This window comes from Psammomys obesus, unplaced genomic scaffold (genome assembly GCF_907164565.1).
Source record: "Psammomys obesus unplaced genomic scaffold, mPsaObe1.curated_primary_1811, whole genome shotgun sequence".
Taxonomy (NCBI): Eukaryota; Metazoa; Chordata; class Mammalia; order Rodentia; family Muridae; genus Psammomys; species Psammomys obesus.
The window spans coordinates 1222309-1244163 of NW_026590405.1; the positions used below are offsets into that span (position 1 = coordinate 1222309).

Here is a 21855-nt window from a genome sequence, read left to right on the forward strand (position 1 = left end):
TCTCTCATCAAAGGTGAAGATGATAGCAAGTGGGAAGCCAGAGCCATATGAAAGTAGAGAGGGAGGGAGAATCTCGTATCATTTAAATTCCTTTAAATGTTAATAGAATCTTGAAATGAAAGTAATTGTGTGGGATTTTTAGCACGCAAAAAAATTAAATTGTGATAATATCACAAAGGCTGGGGGAACAGAAATGGGAGCATCTATTGTAAAATTCAGGGGAGTATTTCTGTGTGTGAAGTGTAGTAGTGTCACTTGAAGGCAGAAGGGTGGTACATTAAGGATGCATATAATAAACCTTTTCAAGTAATTAAATCTACAGAACAAAAGTAACAGCTAAAAAGTAAAAAGGAGCTAAAATATGATCATCAAATACACTATCACAGTAAGAAAAAATGGAAGAGGGCAACAAAAAACATTTACATCAAGTAGAAAATAAGTAGCAAAAATGACAGTTAATATAATCATAATAAAAGTAAATGGTTCAAATACTTCAGAGAAAGGAAGAGATTGTCGTGTTTAAAATAAAAAAGACACTAAAAAGATACATATGCTATCACTAATAAGAAGAAAGCTGAAGTCACAAAAGAGATCACAGAATGAAGGACATTTCCCGAGATAAAGGTCATCAGTGATAAAGGAGATGGTTTATTAAAAAATCAAGAACCCTAAACTTTTATGCAATTATCACAGAGGTGAAAAATACATGAAGTAAACACTTACATTAGTAGGAGAAATAGACAATCTATAATTCAAGTGAAGAGACAGTCAATATCTTTCTCTCATGAACTGACAGGTCCAGTAGATCAGTAGGGACATGAAAGACATTACAAAGTCAGCCAACTTGGTTGAAGTTGAGAGACCAAAGTGACAGCTATCGTTAAAACCTAGAGTAGGTGAGTAGGTGCGGTAAAGTAGTTAGTAATCCCCTGAGGGGAGAGCTACCTCGCTGCATTCTTTCCCCACCCACTAGAGATACAGTTGCTAGGAAACTGGCCCATCCCCCTAAAGAGGAACACCTGGTCATTAATGGCCTGGGAACCTTCCTATAGCCAATCGATTAAAAAATGTAGCATTTTGACCAATAGATGCTTGCCAGGCAGGAATTGCCCCTGCCTTGGGCATGCTGGGATGGACCAGAATCTATAAATCACCCAACTAACCTGGGCACGGGGGCTCAGCTCTCACCGCCTCGGCGGTGAGGCTGTGTTGGCCCAAGCTGCAGCTTGTAATTTACAATAAAAAGACCCTCATGTGTTTTGCAACGGAGTCGACTCCTGTAGATCTTTTGGGGGCTCGTGAACTGGGTATAACAGAAGTAACATTTATAGATCATTCTACCCAAAAACAACTGATATTCTTTCTTTGTTCTCACAGGACATTTATAAAGACAGATTTTAAAAATGTATTTATGCTAGGTGGTGGTGGTATATGCCTTTAATCCCAGCACTTAGGAAGCAGAGGCAGTAGGCTTCTGAGTTTGAAGCCGAGTCTGGTCTACAGAGTATTATGGATATAAACATGTTTTGGTTTTGGTTCCAGGTGTGGGATGTGGGACTGATTCAGACAGTCCACAGCAGCAGACTCTTTGCTTCATGTGGGCTCTGAGAGGCGCTCTTTGCCAGCTGCAGATAGTTTAAATGTGAGGACTCTAGAGAGAGAACAAATGCCAGAGCCCAGAGAATGAGTGGCTCCAAAAATAACAAGGCTGCTCCATCTTCCCCTTTGCTGCTCCTGGTTGCTGCTGTGAGACAAGAAGTTGGAGATCTCCTGAAACAAGGCTTGGACTGGCTCCAAGGAACCCGACAACCCTGACCATCAGGAAGCAGCTAAGAGAACTAATCCCCCTCTCCCACTAACCCTTTCTCTCTCCTACCTGGTGTTGGGGTGCTGGAAAGGATTGGGGTGGAGTAGAAAGAAAGAGAGAAGTGTAAATAAGAGTTTTTAAAAGTATGCCAACAACAGTGAGTTCTAGACAGCCAGGGATATACAGAGAAAACTTGTCTTGAAAACATACATACAAACATACATACATACACATGTTACTTCTGTTTCATCTGAACTATTTTATTATTTTGTACACAGAGTATTAATTGCTCTTCCGCTAGTTCTTCAAGGTACTAGCAGAAGTATATGTGTGTGTATGTATGTATGTGTGTGTGTATATATATATATATATATATATATATATATATGTAAATATATATATATAATACACATGTACATTAACAGAATACACGTGGTGGTCAGAGGGCAGCTTGTGGCAAATGGTTCCTCTCCTTCCACATTGTGCACTCAGGGGATCCACACAGGTCATTAGGCTGGACAGTGTCTTTAACCACTGAGCCCCCTTCTAATATTCTAAAAGTAAACAGCACACTTGCAAATAACCTATAGACAAGGAGTTTTGAAATGAGTGAAAATGAAAACACAACAAAAAGATATTTATAAATGCTATAAAAGCAGTAAAAGACAATGACTTCTGCTAGCATGTTGAAGAACTGGAGAAAGGGCAAACAACATACTGTGTGCACAGAAAAATGAAATAATGAAGAGAAATAAGAAATAATTAAATAAAAAAATGATAGGGAAAATTAATGAAAGCAGAAATTGTTTTTTTTAGAGATGACTAAAGAATTGATACTGTTAGGTTGACTGGAAAAAGAAGACCGCAAACTACTGTCTCAGTTAGGGTTTCTTTCTTTCTTTCTTTTTTTCAGTTAGAGTTTCTATTGCTGTGATGAAACACCATGGTCAAAGCAAGTTGGGGAGGCAGGCGTTTACTTGGCTTACTCTTCTATATCACTATTCATCATGGAAGGAAGTCAGGGCAGGAACTTGGGAACAGGAGCTGATGTGGAGGCCATGGAGGGGTTCTGCTTACTGGCTTGCTCAGCCTGCTTCTTATAGAAGCCAGGACCACCAGCCCAGGGACAGCACCACTCACAATGGGCTGGGCTCTCCCCTATCAATCACTAATAAAGAAAATGTCCTACAGGTTTACCCACAGCCCTTTTTTACGGAGGCATTTTCCCAACTGAGGTTTTCTCTTCCATGATGACTCTAGATTGTGTCAAATTGTCATAAACCTAGCCAGTACAATCACCAGTACCAGGATGGGACACAGTGCCACTAGAGATGCCACAGAGATTAAGATGGTAAGACGAAAATCAGGGATACATTTACACCCACATTTCACAAATCAAATGAAACACACACATTTCTTGAAGATAAAATCACCAAACTTACTCAAAGACAAAGATTAGTGAAGAAGTAACAGACATTTAACTTGTAATTTCCTGTGGCTGGAGAGATGGCTCAGTGGTTGGGAGTACTGGCAGTTCTTCCAAAGGATCTGGGTTCAATTCCCAGCACCCACATGACAACTTACAACTGCCTGTAACTAGTTCCAGGGGATCTGTCACTCTCACACAGAATACATGCAGGCAAGACAGCAATGCACATAAAATAAAATAATAAATCATTCATTTGTAATTTCCTCATAAAAAAGCCTCCACCAAATAGCTTCACTATGAATTCAATCAAACATTTAAGAAATCATATCAACCCAAAACAAACCCTTCCAGAAAACAAATGGGAAGAGATGCAACTCAACTCATTTTATGCCTGATAAAGATATTAACAGAAAACTAGAGCAGCCTTGCAGCTTAATGTGGTAATTAACGTACACCAGTCATCCCAACACTAAGGAGGCTGAGGCAGGAGGTTAAGAGTTCCAGGTCAGCCTGGGTCGCATAGTAAAACCTGTCAAGAAAGTAAGGAGAAGAAGGAAGGAGATGAAGAGAGGGAGAGAAGGAGAGGAAGAAGCAGGAGAGAAGTGCTCTTACACACTCTCTAGAATTTTCCAAAACACAATACATGGTCACATACATGGCTATCTACACACACACACACACACACACACACGGCAATGTTACACTTTGGAAGAATGGGAACTGCTCAAAAGGAAAGTGTAACACTGGTTCAGTGTTACCCAGCAGCTGTCAGCACTGCTGTAAGTAAGTAAGGTACAAGCAGGGTTCTTGCCAAGAAGTATGTGTGCTCAGCCTACCCAGCATTTTAACAGCTAAGACAGCTTCCTGACGAGTGTGAAGGAAAATGATCCTGTTCAAGGCTGCAGCTTTGCTGGACAACTCAGCATCTTGGGCTACTTAATGAATCACATCATTTCCTCTGAGAACACCACCCTCTGAAGTTTCTCACATGGATCCTTGCTTCAGCTTCATCTTAGGCTCTGAGACTGCTTCTTCTGGATTTGTTGTTGAGCTACCCAACTGCTGCATGGAAAATATCAAGACTGTTCCTTTTCTGAGGGGAGGAGGAATGAATGTCCACTTAGCTGCAATTTGTGGGAGTCTCTGACCACAATGAAATTGGATTGTTTGTATGCAAATAGCTATGTGTACTATGTCATCTTCCTTTTCAATTGCATTACTTCTGTGTGACAAACCCAGAATGAAGGACTGTTGTTGAATGAATTCGATGCACTTGACCTGAGGCGTTCTACATCAAAGCTAAATGGCCAATTAGCTAAGAAGTAAAACTCGAAAGTGCAAACCTCCCCCTTTATATTTTAAGCTAAGTAAACCACTGTCTTTAACAAAAATAGCAAATAAGGCAAAAAGAAAATAGCTAGCCCAAGGTTCCAGTCTAGCCATATACTTTATCTGAACAGAAGGCTGGAAACGGTCACGAGTACATTTCAAGTCTCCAGGGCTGACACATCATGAGGATGGACACCCATGAGCAGCTTATCTCTCTGGGGCTGCAAAGTAAGAACTAGGGTAATGAGTTGATCATAGGGCACCGTACAGAAACCAATAAAACGGGAATGACTTAGCTGGTAATGAGAGTCCCCAGTTGTTGTAAATTAAGTGTGCTAAATAAGAACTTTTAACATAAAACTGCAGAGAAACTGTGAATTGGTCTAACGATGGATTCAGCTGAAAAAATCAGGAGAGCCGGCACGGACAATTTTTCTTATTTTTACTTCAAAGGCACATTCTAATAATTTCTTCACATAATTGAATGTTATGAAATGATATACTTTCACAAGGACTAAAACATATTTCATATATTTTGTGTATGTAGTGAACAATACAGATATTTATGATTACTATGGGCTCATGTTTTAGAAATTATTAGTCCTTACTAGTAGATTAATGGAAATTCATTAGTCTTTATTCTGCACATAAGAAACTGAACACCCCACCCCTTCTTTCCAGGGGGCCTGACTCAAGGGACCTCACATGGAAAACAAGTGTTCTGTCACCAAGCTACATCCTTAGCCCTAAGGCATGAACTTTAAGGGAAGCCATGTACATGGTACCTGCCCATGGTGGCCCAGAGAGCCACCAGACATGGGCAGGAGGGGTCCTCTGAGTAGCTGTGTCCACCGAGAACCAATTCCTTAGGCTGGGAGGCAGAGTAACTGTGAACTGTTACTCTTATTTCTTCACAAAAAGTGAGTCCACCAATGATCAGCCACTGCACTTCTGCAGGGAGGAGTACAGCTTCCCCAAGGCCTGGCAGTCCTACTGTCTCCCCAGGACCCCTCTCCCCCAAAGGCCGCACTCCTAGGATTCATATATCCATGCCCCCTTGTTTGTCCATTCTTGTGATAATATTGCCCTTAAAGCTAGCACTAAAAAGCCCAGTCCACCCCAACACCATCCTAGCAGCCTGTCACCCATGCTCCAGAGCCCTCCTGTGGGTGGAGTCATTACCAGTGGACTTCCCTCTTGTATCTCAATGAGCCTTGGACAATGGTCTTGGTCAGAGGATGATCAAAGTCAGGGAACCTGCTGGACAGGAGCTGACACCAGGCTCCCCTGAAACATGCAAGTGCTAGATATGCAGCCATCGGGAAAGAGCTGCTCAGAAAGCTGGAGAGGTTTCTATTTCTAATCACTATGAAATGAAGCCAGGGAGGTGGCTCAGGAGGTAAAGTGCTTGCCCCACAAGCATGAGGACAAGGATCCGAGTTCGGATCCCAGCATTTGCCTAAGAAGCTGAGTGTGGCAGCTATAATCTAAGCTGCCATTAGTAGTAGCTATGGCTTCATGCCAAGGCCCAGAGCGCACCAGGGGGTTCTCAACGACGTAAGTTCTTAATTCTCCTTATTTTAAGTGTGGCTGCATTTAAAACAAACAAAACAAGAAGCAGCCCAGCGCTGGATTTTCTATCAAGATTTGTGAATTTTTAGGTCACTTTGTCTTGGTAACTTTAATTGTCTTGTGTTATGTGCGTGTTAACTTATGTTCCTTCCTAAAGACATGACAATTCACATGGTACATTAGCTGCCATTCACACAGGTAAAAGGGGAGGAGGCAGGGTTTTCCCAACACAACTCCAACTATAACAAATGCATGAACTTTACACCACACCTGCTCAGCTCAGCAAGAGGCTGACAGAACTGGCTGATGTCTCAATTGTCCTTTTGTTCAATCCACTTGTTTAGATGTAAGAAAACATCCCAGAGAACTGCAAAGGGTCTGCCATGATGGGGACTTAACAAAAGTGTGACCTCACAAATTAAAGAGGGTATCAGGTTCTCTGACTGCTTTTGTTTCTGGTGATACCCACTATGGTATCTGTTTCCATCTTCAACTCTTCAGGGATCTGACTTTGCTATGGACTGTGGGAGCAGGAGTGTGCCTACCTGCCCAGTCCCTGGGACGCCTGACTTCTTGGGGGGCGCTAACCCTTGTCAGCCTCACAGGCATCCTAGTCTAAAGGTGTCCTCATTAAAGCAAAATAGCAGCAACACACACTGCACTGCTCTTTTCAAGGGAAGCAGCTTACACTCTGCAATGACCCTGGTGCTGTCCGGGGGCTCAGCCATGAGTCATACCATGCTTCCTGAAAGTGGGCCATAATCCTGATCCAGAAGGATCAGAAAAGGTACTGGTCCATCCCAATAACTGGGAAAAAGAAGAAGCAGGTGCACAAGCTACCAACAAGGCAGTCAACAGAGGGTTGTGCTCCCTTTGCCACCTGCAGAGTCAACTTTGTTGGCTGTATTGCAGGCATTGTCTGTGGGAATGTAGGTAGGCCAAGGGCAAGGACTGCAAAAATGAAGGGGTCATGAGGGGCCATGGGGAATAGAGATGATATGTAGAGGAAGTGAACAACTTTTATTTTACATACTTTGTACTCTTAAAAAAATATGGAACACAATAGTAACTTTACATTCTATCCTGCAGGTATTTGTCATATTTTTACATATAGATGAATTTCATATACATAAAACATGATAAAACACATCTAACTTTTATAAATGAGGTCCACTTCAGATTTCAGCTCTTGAATGGAATATTGCTTAGATAGTCTAATCAGTTACTTTGGGGCATCTGTGTGCCCTGTATCTAATCTTATTCTCATACTCTATGAATGAATACAAGATAGTGATAACCAGAGCTTAACACTCAAAATGTTTTGGATCTGGCTGGACTGTGCTCTCTAAAGGCCACATTCAGGAGCTTGTACTTACTGAGCTGAGGCAAAGGTGGGGGAACATTTCAGAGCTGAGGTCTAGTGGAGGCAGTAGGTCACTGGGCACATACCCTCACTGGGGATCAGTGTTCTTACAGAGCCCCGGTCAGCTCCTGGACAGTAAGTTCTTATAAACGGAGATCCTGACCCTCACCTTGCTCTCTTGCCATAGGTCAGGTTCTCTGTCTCTCTGTTCCTCTCTCAAATTTGTGTGTGTGCCTGTGGAAGCCAGAAGAGGCATCAGGTTGCCTAGAACTGGAGTTATCGAGGTTGTGAGCCACTAGGTGGGTGCTAGGAACTGAACTTGAGTGCTCTTAACTGCTGGGCCATCTCTCCAGCCACACCATGGGCTCTGCATGCATTCTACTCTCTGTTGTGATGCCTTCCTATCCCACATGAGCTAGATGCTGAATGATGAAGCCCCCCTCATCTTGGACTTTCAATGTCTAAAACTGTGAGCTAAACAAACATCTTTTTATAAAGCATCTACCCTTAAATACCTTATTATAGTTAATGAAGTAGTCTTCCTCCAAATGTATCACGCTGAAAATTTCATGACTCATGAAAAATTCATGCACTAACAATACTCCAAAGTAACAATATTCCAAGTTTAACTTAAGCATCAGGTCTTGTGGGTTACAAAAAAAATTAAGGAATAGGGAGCTGCAATATTTGATCCTAAATAACTTCCATCTTTCCCCTTCCCTGTTTACTTCATATGCTCTGACAGACATGCTGTCAAATAAAAGTCCACACTGCTTTTTTGCAGTTAAAGACATGCTAGCAGCCAGGCACTGAGGCAGAGTACACATGCACCCCCCCCCAAAAAAAAAAAAAAAAGCATTTTTTTTAGTTTAGGATATGGTTTTAGTTTTGAGCTTACAGAAGTTAAGTAAAATGTTATTTTTTTAAAAGAGTAAAAATACCTTAACTGTGTCCTTTTAAATAAGGGTGGGCTTAGAAGTTAGGACCTTTGAATTCAAAAGCTCCTGTTCACTTTACTGTTAGCCACTGACACTCTAAAAAAAGAAAAGAAACCAGTAACAAAGGTGTAAAGGTCAGGAGAAGGGGCTGATAAAGGAGAGCATGGTATGGTAGGTATGCTCAGCACAGCTGTCATACCTACCACAGCTCAGAGGAGGCTGGTGGGCAGATGCCAGCAGCACTTGGGATAGCATCTGAGTGAGGACGGATGGTTGCCAAACCCCAGCCTGGCTGGTCTGGGGAAGAATGCCTAAGTCTTTGCCACAGGGGCAGGAATATAAAGTACATGAGAAAGCATAAGTGCCAGGCTCCTGCAATTTCTGTATTGACTAGCAGAGTTCACAGCTGCAGAGAGGCATTTGTCTTATAGAAGGACTGCCTTAAACAGCTCTGGAGACCAGGCTAAGAGGCTCAGAGACAAGGCCTTGTTTCCTTTTTAATGACTTTGCTCCTGCCTGGCAGCTATACACTGGCTTCAGGTGGGGTGATGTGTAGGACCCAGACACTGTGAGCTCAGGGGACTGAGGTAAGAAGGTGACAAAAGGATACTTGCCGCTGAGCAGGGGCTTGTTGAGGGTGTAGAGTGGTGGCAGGTCCTCTATGTTGGAGATCCGCTGGTACATGGCCCTGGAGAGGTGGTCCCCATGGTACAGGCTGCCCAGGATGATGCTGGAGAAGTAGATGGGCTCTACAAAAATGCTGAGCAGGGACCCCTGGATGCCCACCACGTTCCAGCTGCAGGGAGAAGGAAGCACATCTCAGTAGACACAGGTACAGCGTTACATACAGACACGGCTCAGAGTCATGCAGAATGCTGAAGGGATTGCAAAAGGTGAAGACCACGGCAGTGAAGACTGCTGACATGGCAGTTCAAATTTTAAATTATTTTTTAAAAATTATCTTGTACCATAAGATAACTTTGGGTCATAGTTTTATGGTTTCTATTGCTGTAATAAAATGTCGCAACTAAGAGCAACTTGGGGGAGGAAAGGACTTATTTCCTCTTAAGTCTCAGGGCAGTCACTCTCCAGTACTGAGGTAAGTCAGAGTGGGAACTCAAGGCAAGAACTTGGAAGCAGGAGCTGAAGCGGAAGCCATGGAGAAATGCTGCTTACTGGCTTGCTCCCCACAGCTTGCTCAGCCTGCTTTCTTATGCCATCTAAGACCATCTGCCTAGTGGAATTGTCCCCTTTAGGCTGGGTTCTCCCCCATCAATCATTAATCAAGAAGAAATGCCCTATGACTTGCCTCCAGGTCAATCTTATGGACAACACTTTCTGGAGGTTTTGTTGTTGTCATTGTTATTTTTTGTTTTGTTTTGTTTTGTTTTGAGACAGGGTTTCTCTGTGTAGCCTCGGCTGTCCTGGACTCAGCTTTGTAGACCAGGCTGGCTTTGAACTCACAGAGATCCGCCTGCTTCTACCTCCCTAAGTGCTGGGATTACAGGCATGCACCACCATGCCGGGCTTGGAGGCTATTTCTTAAAAGGTATTGAGAAGCCCACATGTTTCTTGTGGAAAAACTTGAGGGAAACCTCACAAGGGCAACTATGTATACTTTCCCTCCTTCTAATTGAACGGCTGCTCAATCAGGGATCTAGGGCTGTGTCTCCTGGGAAGCTCCTCAGAGGATGGTGGCCCCATGGTGGGGGAAGGGGTAACAACTGTGGTGCATGCACTGGAGACAGAGAGTGAGAACAAGCTGGCAGTTACCACACCACCGACTGACATCTGCAGTGGCAACACTGACATACCACTGGCCTACTGTGTGCCTGCTCTCTTCACCTCACAGATCAGAGAAGCAGAGCAACCTGGAAACCACTGAAAACCAAGCAACTTTTGTGATGGAAGAAGACAGGAGAAAACACAGGCCAGGTGCTAAACAATAAAGCACCAAAAAGGCAAACAAACAGATGAAGATCGAGGAACTGAGACACAAGCAGTTTAAGGCAGAGTACAGGGCTCTGTGAGAAAAGGAGTGAGAGAGACTACACACAGAGGCGGTTACCAACTTTAGGAAATGCTCCTTGAGCTAATCCTGAGGCATAGCCCTAAAGAGGGCATGCAGGAGGACATACTCCAGCCTTTGGGACAAGTGATTTGGGATGGGGTGGGGGGGGAGGGGATAATCATGGAGAGGTAGGACAGGCCAGAAGACAAGGTTTATCCAGGTGGCCAGAAACCACTAAGGGGAAGGGTGACATCCTAAGCCGATTCTGGAGGACTTGAGACTTAGAAGTAACTTAATCCCATTTGACACAGGTGTCAATGGAGACTGACTGACTAGCACTGCATTTTAGAAAGTAATGTCAATAGTACAGGGGAGGAGACTTGAGGACAGAAGGCCCCTGAGGTACATGAAGCAAAAGTCCAAGAAAGTAGCAGTGATGCTACAAACATCAGCAGATGTGTGAAGAGGAGGACCCTTGATTGGAAAACCCCTAAGGCCCAACCTTAAACTTACCCTGGACCTACTGTCACTGTATACCTACTGAATACCCAGGAGACCCCCTGCTGAACTTCAGCCTCTGACCTGCAAGGGAGTAAAAGGCAGATGGGTGCTTCGTGGGTCATGAGCAGTAAGCAACAGGGAGTCTCCACATAAGCAATTGCTGAGACTCACTTGGGTAGAGCTGTACCCAGTCAAGCTTTAGCCATCTGCCTCCAGCTGCTCAGGCCCGTTAGGTCTCAAGCTCGGACAAAGAGCTGAGGTACTAATTAACATCAAGGCAGACGCTGGCTGCCAGGTTCTCTCAGCATTCCTGAGTCCCTACTTGTTACAAAGTCTCCCTGGCTGGACTGCCCTTACCGTAGCTACTCTTCACTATGTAACCCAGCCATTTTAGCTATGTGGTCCTTTCTTGGCTGTTGCTCCTGGTTCCTCTCTCTCCTCTTTTTCTCTCCCTTCTCCTCACATGGTTCTGTTCAGAAGGCTGGTTGGTCATGTTCTTTCTGGACCCTTCCAGATGCCTCTGGCTACACTCTCCCTTATATCTATAATAATTCTCCTCCACCATACCTGAGCAGTGATATCCTCCTTTTGCTTCTTTTTTTCATTCTCGGCTACACCTAGCATCACCTTCATCTCTCCCCTGCCATCACAGCAAATCTTAAGAATCTGCTTTAAGAACAGATGTAGGCTCTGACTTCTGGCTAACATCACACCTAGGCCTGGGTCAAAGGATGCCACTCTTGCCCTTGCCTTTGAGCCCTCTCCTGAAGGAAGCAAGAGGTCTGGCCCATTTCTCCCTGCAGCAGCCGGCACAACCCTGGGAAGACACTGGCTGGTCTAGTCCACTCCCTTGAAGGACCCTCCCCTCAGCAGGTGTCCAGAAAATAGCACATGTCCAACAGCCAGCTCTCTCTTACCAGCTCCCCTCGAGCTTCAGCCCTGGCCTCCAGGCAACCTGGTCTCCCTGCTTCAGCCTAGAGGACTGGGAACACGTGCATGACCCACTGAACTCCCTCACCAGCCTTTCACATAACTTATACTTCTAGTCACTGTGATCTTCCTCAGCCCCCACAAAGAAGGTCAAAATGCTGAATGGACAACCCATAATTCCCAGAATGTATTCTTTCTACCCTCCAAAAAGGAAATTAAAACAGCCTTCTCAATCCTTAGAGAACATCCAAAATGATTCAGCTCTGGAGGCCCAAGGGCTCCTTTTGATGCAGATGAGAACCCTGCTGATTTAGATGACTTTAGCAGAACTCAGTCCCCTGGGTAGTAATGCAGAATCTTGCAGAAACCAGCATCTGTCAGGAGTCATTAATTCTGAGCACACACTTCCTAGGAGATCCCAGGAGCTTCTAGAGCTCTGAGGCACTAGGCAGAGAACAGAGCTCCTCAGCTAGCTCTACTGAAAGACAAGCTCATGTCAATCAGCCTTACAGAGAATAGTCACACCCACTTTCCCAGACCACAGACCACTGTACAAGAACACCACAGATACAGCCAGATTCCATGTGGCAAAGCATCCATCCACCAAGTAACCTTCATACATGCACACACACACTGCAAACACAGTGTGTGTGGTTACGTCTAGATATGTCTGCCCAGGTTCCATGTCCACCTGGGCCAGGGCACTGGATGAGGAGCTTCCCTGCTCAGGCCCCAGAAAGGGGGACTCATTTGTCAGCAGAAGATAATAGGTACTCCCACCTCCTGGCCTTAGGACTGTCATGCTGGGCTCAGGGCTGGTCTGTGGCTTTTTTGTTTTTGTTTTCCTCAGATTATTGTTTGAGGATGGGCTACACAGTGCTGTCAACTGATCTACTGCAGAGCCTGACCTGGCCCTGAGCACCCAAGGACACTGACCAGAAAACATACAGCAAGAGCACCACACTGACTCAATCATGACCTCTTTCCACAGCCTGGCTCAGACAAACAGCCCATTCAGGATAGTACCTTGCTGTGGGTCTCTTTCCCCTCTGCTTTCATGTCACAGTCTTCAGAGAAATCCATGTATACCTGCATGCAGTGAGGCTCTTCTAGGAGCTTCCCTTGCCTCTGTGGAAGGTCCCTTCCCTGTCCATGAAGCGGGCCTTGCATACCTACCATCTGCCCTGAGCAAGTGAATGAGACAAACAAGCCTCCTGTCTGTTCTTGGATCTGTCTTTTCTTGCATCCTCGGGCAGCAGAGGCCATAGACTTAGCAGTCCCAGGAAGATTCTCAGGCCTCTTCATAGGGCCTCTCATTGTCCTAAGGGCAACCTTTCTGGGGCTGCCCTCACTCTATGGCCACTTGGATGCTATGGTGACCTCTAGTGCCATCCTCCTACCCTCAGCCTATGGCAGCCCTAAATTTTCCATCTGTTTCAGAATGCTGTAGTGCTCTTCTTCAAGGGAAAAAAGTGGCCTCTGCTGAGCACATATCTGTTCAGATCTCCACAGTGGCCTCTTTGGAGGCCCTGCATCTAACTGACATCATTCTGGCCCCTTTGCTATTCTTGGACCATGATTTTCCTGAGCAGCCATTTCTCAGCTTTGTTGTCTTTTGTGAAAACTTATGTCATTCCTATTTCTATCAATTTGCCTATGCTTTTGCTCAAAGCAATGTTTCTTTAATATGAAATAAAAGACACAGAGTTTTAAGAATTCTGACTTTGGCATTTGTTTGTGTGACTTACCTTCAGCCAAAGGCAGATGCCTCTCGTTCAGCACACCTTCAAACCAGTGCCTTTGAGCTGCAAAGCATCAAGGTTGTTTCTAATCTAGACTCTAACTTGATGCTGATTGAGGGTTAGAGTTCTTTTCTTACTACTATATGGCTTTTTTTTTTTTTTTTTTTTTTTTTACCAGAGTGGAACTTTGGTAAATATTAATGTTAGAAATCGTATTTAACTGAGAATCTATAAGATCCAGACCACTATAAAACTGAGCAGAGATAGCAGTGAAGGGATGAAGGGACAGGAAAGTGCATGGTTTCTGGCAAGCCTTTTGTGGCTGGTCCAACTCCCTACAAGGAAAAGTATAGAGTGCTTGGGGAAGCCTTCATACTTTGAGATGGAATGGGGGAGGTCATAAACCAGCATCTTGCCTATCTGAAGCCTGCTCAGAGGACTGGCATCTGTCTTGGCTGATTAGGCAGTGATGGGATGCGACTAGAGTTTAGAAGCTACTGAGACTAAGCAAGCAAAAGATTAGGACCTGTTTCTACTGGTAGGCAGGTCCCAGGGAACCAAGAACTTAGAAAAGCCAAACTTAGTTAGGAAGCACTTCCTTGCACAAAGCCAATATACATCAGCTGGGAGAGGTGTTTCCTTTTCTAAATGCTCAATCCCAGCTCAGTAAATAAATAAAAGGTACCAAAAAATGAAAATAGAAGCATGGACCTAAGGAGTAATAATACATTTCTAGAACCCAACCTTAAAGAAATGCAGATCTATGAGTGGCCTGGCAAATAATTTAAAGTAACTGACATAAAGATATCTAATGAGCTAAAAGAGAACACAGGCACTCAATGCTACAAGAAGACTACATAAACAAAATGATGTTACTATATCAATACATGAGAAAGTCTGAACATGAAGAAAACACTTGAACTGAAAAACTTGGCCTTGAAATCAATGGGAGAAAAACCCAGTGAACTTGAACACTGGCCATCAAAACCATCAGCAGAGAAGATTAAGAAAGTACAGAGAATATAGATGAAAACAGGGTATGGGACTTATGAATACCAATAAACAGAATGGCATGTAGGCCCTGGGAATTCCAAAAGAGGAAGAGAAAAGGGATAAAAGTTTATTTGAAGAAATGCCCGAAACACCAAGGAAAGAAAGGGACTACATTGATTCAAGGGCAAAGAACAAAAATGAGCATAAATATAAGGAAAATAACAGTGAGTGGATTTCAATCAATCTGAGTCAAGACAAACAATCTTAAGAAACAGCAGTGAAAAGTCAATGCTCACATAAAGAGAGCTTATCAGTTTCTCAGTAAAAACTTTATGAACGGGGAAGGAATGGGAAAATGTCCTCAAAGTCCCCTTCATGAATGAAGAAGACTTATGTCTCAGGGATCGCCAGTGGGCAGAATTTGTCACTACCAGGCCTAAGAAGAGACAGACAGGAGTCCTTCAAGATGAAGAGTCAGAAGAGGAGTCAGCAACAGAAAACTGTGTAAGAGCATAGGCAAACACACAGACAGACACAGTAACTGCAGGTACTGGAGAGACAGCCAAACAGTTAAGAGCATTCACTCAGACCTGGGAACTGGTTCATTTGTGTCACCTGGTGCACAACCTCCTGTAACTCCAGCTCCAAGGGACCCAACACCCTTTTTTCATCTCCACAGTCACCCTCACATTTATGGCATTCTTATGCATAAAACTTAGATACATACACATACTCAGGAGTAAAAATATAACTTAAAGAACTATTATATATAATAAATATATGTTTTAATGTATTATAATATCTGCGTGCTAGGATTGGGTATCCACCATTGTACCTGGCAGGTAATTTTGATTATCTGGAATTAAGTAAATTCGACTGTAGATCTATGTACATGGGTATAAAATACACAAAGACAATCTGTGCTACTGACAAAGCATGAGGGGGTGGAGCTAGAAGGAAGAGTTTTTATATGTATTTGAAGTTACATCATCAGTTTAAAATAGAATGCTACAGTTTTAAGATGTTTTATGTAATCAGAATCGTAACTTCAGGGATGGAGAGACAACTCAACATTTAAGAGGTACTGCTCTTCTACAGAACATGAACGTGGTTCCCAGGATCCACGTCAGGGGGCTCACAACTGCCTGTAAGTCTAGTTCCAGTGCTCTTCAATACTTCTCGCCTTCACACACACCTGCAGAGACCCCTGCCACACATGTACATATTTTTTAAAAATCTCTACAAAAATCACAGCCACAAAGGAAGTTCTGTAGAAAAGTACAAAAAGAAATGAGACTCCTATGAGGATATTTTAAAAGAAAGTCAGTAAGAGAGTAAATCAATAAAGGGAGAAATAAAACTGCATGCCACATAGAAATAAGAAAGTAAGCCTTCCCTACCCAGAATACTTTAAATGTTAATGGACTAAACTCCCCAGCCAAAAAAAAAAAAAACAGATTAACAAATGGATTAATAGCATAACAGGGTATATTAAGAAATTTACTTCAGATCTAAGGACACAGCTAGGCTGAAAAGTGAAAGGATAAAAGAGGTATTTTGTGCAAAAGATAACCAAATGAACAGGAATAACTAGATAATATAGATGTTAAACTACAAAAACTCAGAAGAGACAAAAGATAGTATAGGATGATAAAGGGCTCAGTTCACCAGCAAGATAACATAGCACATCTATCCGGCCAGCAAAGTGGCTCAATGGGTAAGGACACTAACGACCTGAGTTAGATCCCTGGGACCCACATAGTGGAAGGAGAGAACCAACTTCTGCAAACATCCGCTGACTTCCACCTGCAAAACAGACACACAAACCTATGAATATCACACAACAAGCCTTAGAACTTCTGAACACATGAAACAAACCATGACAGACCTTAAAGAGGAAATAGGTGGCAACATAATAACGTGAAGAAATGCCAACCCCCACTCACCTATGCATACATCAGATGGAAGAGCAAAATGGAAGCAAGAGATTTAGAATACTGCTGACCATTTGAATCTAATACGAACAAAACACTCCACTGTAGAAAAGCAGACTACACAAGAAAAACTAAATCACGCAAGTATCTTTCCATTCATAACAGAGTAAAACTATAAATCAAAGTAAAATGCAAATTGAAAAAATAAGTTTATGGAAATGAAATGTTATGCCCTGAAGACATCAACAAACCAAAGTTGCAAGGGAACTTACATGCATGAAAATAAAAACAAAACATACAAAAGCAACGGGATGCAGAAAATTCTTATGAAATCTCCAGGAAGTCTGGAAAGCCAAAACAACTTAGGGAAAAAAAAAAAAAAAAAAAAAAAAAAAAGAAGGTTGATGCTGATTTCAAAATGGTATAAAGGTAAGTAATTAAAACAATGTGACCCTGGCATACAAACACACCGTGCGACAGAATAGAAGGTGCTGTCTACAGACGGGCCCTCACACGCTTGCTCACCATCTCCAGCAGATGCCAAGACCACTCAATGGCAAGGATTTGGAGAAGGCACCGAATCGTCTCAAAGGTTTAAGGATGACAGTAATACCAAACATAAAAGGATCTCTCCAAATCAAGAAGAAAAGGGCCAAGACTGGAGAGTTGGCTCGGCAGCAGATCCAGGTTCAGGTCCCAGCACCCACATGGGGGCTCACAACCACTGTGCAGTCAACAACAGGCATGCACATGGCACTCTCCCATACAAAGCACATAGTATTCATATATGTGTGCAGGCACTCACATATACAAATAAAATAAGTAAATATTAAAAAACAGGGATAAGATAAAGGCTTCAAACAAAAGCAGTCTAAAGACAAATGGGCAAAGGATACAAATATACAATTTAAAGATGGCGAAAACAATTAGTGGTTCACATCTGTTCCACATCCCCAGTAATAAGAGAAGAAATGCAAATCTCAAGATGTCTGCCTTTAAAATGTGGTGGGAGCAAACATATGTACACAGGGGGTAGGCTAAGGTGACAACAACCTGATACCCTCTGTGAAGTTAGTTGTGAGACTCCTAAACTCCCAGAGGCCCTAGCACAGCTTGTTACAAGCTTCCTGAAGTCAGGGTGCAGGAAGAAGACAGCCAAAGTAAATCCCAGTGTCCATCCTGATGGGAGTAGCCCATGACTAAGTGAGAATACTTGATTCAGAAATAATGACTTACATAAAGAAAAAAGTCATACAATTGAATGGAAACGAGAAACAAAATGGGACTTAGCATGTAACAGCATCTCGAGAATTAACAACACACAAACACTTAAATGCTGACACACACAGCACTAGTAAGTCTCACAGCACACGTATACACATACAAACAGAGAAGCATCTGGACAGCAGACTGGAAAGACACATGAAGAGTAAACATGCCACAGCAGTAGAGGCAGCCATTAAAGCCCTAAGAGTTTGGAGCATGTAGGTTTTGGATTTTCAGTTAGGTATGCTCAATTGGTAGAGTCTACATAAACATTTCAAAACTCAAACAGCTTCCAAAACCTCACACACTTCTGGTCCTCTGAATCTTTTTCTTTCTTTTCTTTAGCTACGTTACCCAACCTGCAGCAGTGCTTGGGGACAATGGTCCAAGGCATATGTATGATTAATCCAGCTCTGAGTCTTATGGCTTCCCTATGAAACCCATCTTGGAGAAAACTCAATGCAAAGCACTTACAACACTAAAGAGATGAATGATGATTAGTTTCATGCCATACCTGTGCCTCCCTCAGCCATTAGGACACATCAGGTTGGGCAAATGACTCATCTGAAGCAAAGGGGCGAAAAGAGACACATGCACTATATCTATGTCAATTCCAAATCTTCTGGGTGGCCAGTCCAGAACCGCCTACTTTGGTGCCACAGGGGTGTGTTCTATAGAGAGGTTTGATTTTACATGCATTTGTACTTTTTAGTATTTTCCATCACCCACTGAAATACATTAGCTGAAACATAAAAACAGAAGAGCCACTGGAACTTACACTGGCATCTGAGGAAACAGATTCTAAAATCTGACCTGGATCTAAGCTCCCATGAGAAGCTGCTTCCCAGGCATGTGGTAACTAGAGCAGCATGTTCATGGAGCGCTAGCTTTGGTCTGGGATGGCTCACACTGTTCTAGTTGGTAAAGATCAATTACCACAGTGTCAACTAATAGGCAAAGCAATCACTATGGACACTGCATTCCCTGCTAATAAGGAAATCTTTGCATGTTTTCCTCAGGGAGCAAACTGTGTAAAATAGCTTCGTCTGTAGAATGTCCAATACAATCGGCTTAACCCTGATACCTGTGCTGAAAAGGACAGAATAAAAGGTAAGATGACGTTCTGAAGCAAATGGTGTGGAAAAACTGGAGTGTCCTATGCCATGGTCTCCCTGCCCCCTCCAGACTACCCTGGAAGCACTTGTGTACAACCTCAGTCCTTAGAGAACTTTGGAACACCTGAGCATGGACAGGGCTTGGCATGGTGGGGTGCGGGCCCATGTGGCCTTACCGTGCTATCTTGTCACTGCAGGACATGGTGAGCAGCCGTTCCCCCTGCAGCACCCCATCCCAGGTCTGGATGCTGGCGTTTGAGCGCACAGGGATTGTCCCCTCACCAGATTCTATTTTTGTCCGTAGCTGTCCCCTTGCTTTGCGATTTGGATGTCGATCTGCTGGTTCTAAAAGAAAGAGAGGGTTCAAAACCCACAGGCAATAAAACAGCTAACTTACTGAAAAGCACATCTAGCATGCTAAAATTTAAAGTATAATTTATAGATATTTATATGCAAACATTTATTCCATCCATGTAAAATATACATTCCAGTAAATATGTAAAATTGAAAAGAGACAATACAGACTACGTTTATGAACATGGAAAAAGGTGGTTTACATCTTAGCTGAGATGATTTCCATCATTAGTAGTGGAAACAAATGGAGGAAAAGGCTAAGATTCGCTAATTCTGAGTGACAGATACTTGAGTGCTTGTTATATTGTTAACCTCTCTGTTTTTATCATTTCAAGAATAAATAGAGACAAACACAGAAATCAATCCATTGGGAGCATGTGAAGATATTCCCAGCGATTAGCAATGACATATATAAATATGGATGACTTTAATTTCTTATAATTTTCTTAAAAAATAGTAATTATTTGAGTATTACTGATTTTATAATCAAGGAAAATCCATTTGGAATACATGGTGCTTAGACATGAGAGCAGGGATGTACACACATTACACACAAACTGTCATAAAGCCGCAGTGCTGGGCTGGCCTCCAAAGGACGGGACACATAACATTAGGGGCCTCAACTGCCTGTGTTCTCTGCTTCTGTAGAGCAGCCTCAGGCTTCCGCCACACACTCACCAGTTGGCGCTCACTGCAAATACAGGGATCACTTAGCACCTTCCTCTTAGAGCTAGCATTTTTTTCATTCACTGAAATTCTCAAACTAAATGATTAACTGGGAAGAAAGAATGTATACTTCTACGGGGACTCTTTTCAAATCCGCACCTAAGGCTGAAGTTTTAAAAAAAAACGAAACAAAGAAAACAAAAGAACACTGATGCGGATGCATTATAACACTACATTATATTATGTCTTCTTAAAAACCTGTCAGCTGCTGAGATTCTGGCGTCATACCCTCTAGCACTGGCTCGTGGGGAGAGAATATTCGGGCATCTCCGCAGGGTGAGGTGCTGATGTACAGGTGGAACTGCACAGCATCCTTCAGCCGGAACCCGCCCCGCTCTGACCTCTGAAATATGGACTTTTTCTGGTCTTCTTTGTTACTGCAAGGGAAGAGTTACGAGAGTGACAACTAAAGGTGTGTGCCATCAACGTGGGGTCTACGGTGGTGCAGAACAACTTCAGAGGCCAGTGCTTTCAGTGGGGAAGAGGTGAGTTTTCTGGAAACAGTATCTTGTTATATACACTAGGTTGCCCTTGAACCTGGGGTTCTGCTGCCTCGGCTCCCCTACTGCTGGGATTTACAGTTGTGTACCACCATGTCTGGCTTGAACTGGAATCATTGAATCCATGTTTACAGTAATCCACAGTTCAGGTCCATTTGGTGATCAATATGTCACCAACTGTGAGTGACTGCTCCTTCTCAGATACAACTTCAAGGGAGCAAGACCACACGAAGAAATGGCATTGTCAGGTACAACATCAGTTCTGATCATGCCCAGTGATTGAAATGAAAAGGAAATCTTCACCAGGCAGATTAGGAAGGCATGTTTTTTGTTTTGTTTTGTTTTTTTGTTTGTGTGTGTGTGTGTGTGTGTGTGTGTGTGTGTGTGTGTGTGTTTGTTTGGCTTTTCAAGACAGAGTTTCTCTGTATAGCCCTGGCTGTCCTGGAATTAGCTCTGTAGACCAGGCTGGCCTTGAACTCAGAGATCTACCTGCCTCTGCCTTCTTGGTGCTGGGAGTAAAGGCATGCACCACCACCTCCCAGCTAGGAGGGCATGTTTATATTCACAATACATAAGAAGAAAAAAAAAACATCTTAAATTATGGAATTGAAATTTCTGATTATGCTATGTTTTTGTGTATATGTCTTATATAAGTATGCATGTGTGTGTGTTTATGACTTGGTCCACTCTAGTTCATATCTGAACATCATGGGAGAATGGGACCTGCTCAGGCAGCATCACAGGAGAGCAAGGCTTGGCCTTAGTATTCCTCACACAGTTACAGTCCTGAGAACTCCATGCTTATAGAAACAAGTAAAGGCTATGCAATGCTTTCTGACAGAAAGTATTTTTAAATAGCTTCCTTCACTTGTTTACTCCTAAACTTACTTTAAATAAAGCTCAAGCTGTGCATAAAGAAACCTGAGCAGGGACCTTCGGGAGATTATCTCTGCATGGCAGTCATTTAGTGCGAGGCCACGGTCACTCATGTATTCACCGTTGATACATTTCGTCCCTGTTGAAACACTTATCACCTTGGCATCTTTGACGTCTGTACCTGAAAGACAGGAGAGTGACTGGCAGCTAATGATTCTGTTCTGTTTGACATGTGCCCTTGGCAACTGGACCATTCAGGGTCAGCTGAACACTTGAGCTTGTTTTCACGTATCTTTGTGTCTCCTGATTCCTACCTGAGAAACCTGAACCTAACAGCCTCTCCCTGAAGCTCTGTTGTGCACCATTTCCAGGAGGCTACCTTCCTCACCCTGTAGTCCACAGCCTAAACTTCATGTGGTCATTTCCACTGGCATGCATGGGTGTTTGAACAATCATTCTTGACTATAGG

The 21855-nt window shown here is 43.2% G+C and overlaps 1 protein-coding gene across 6 annotated transcripts in view; it reads right to left on the reverse strand.

Moving 5' to 3' along the window:
• Positions 1-21855, reverse strand: part of Adarb1 (adenosine deaminase RNA specific B1) — a 122556-nt gene that overhangs the window by 6666 nt on the left and 94035 nt on the right. For 4 of the 6 annotated variants that reach the window (XM_055607067.1, XM_055607064.1, XM_055607066.1 and 1 more), the window contains 4 exons: positions 21399-21567; positions 20209-20387; positions 19107-19275; positions 9053-9234 (listed from right to left, as the gene is read on the reverse strand). In XM_055607067.1, coding sequence (XP_055463042.1) covers positions 9053-9234; positions 19107-19275; positions 20209-20387; positions 21399-21567 — 699 coding nt within the window. The remainder of the gene's footprint in view (positions 1-9052; positions 9235-19106; positions 19276-20208; positions 20388-21398; positions 21568-21855) is intronic. The other 2 variants (XM_055607063.1, XM_055607062.1) reach the window with 2 other exon arrangements.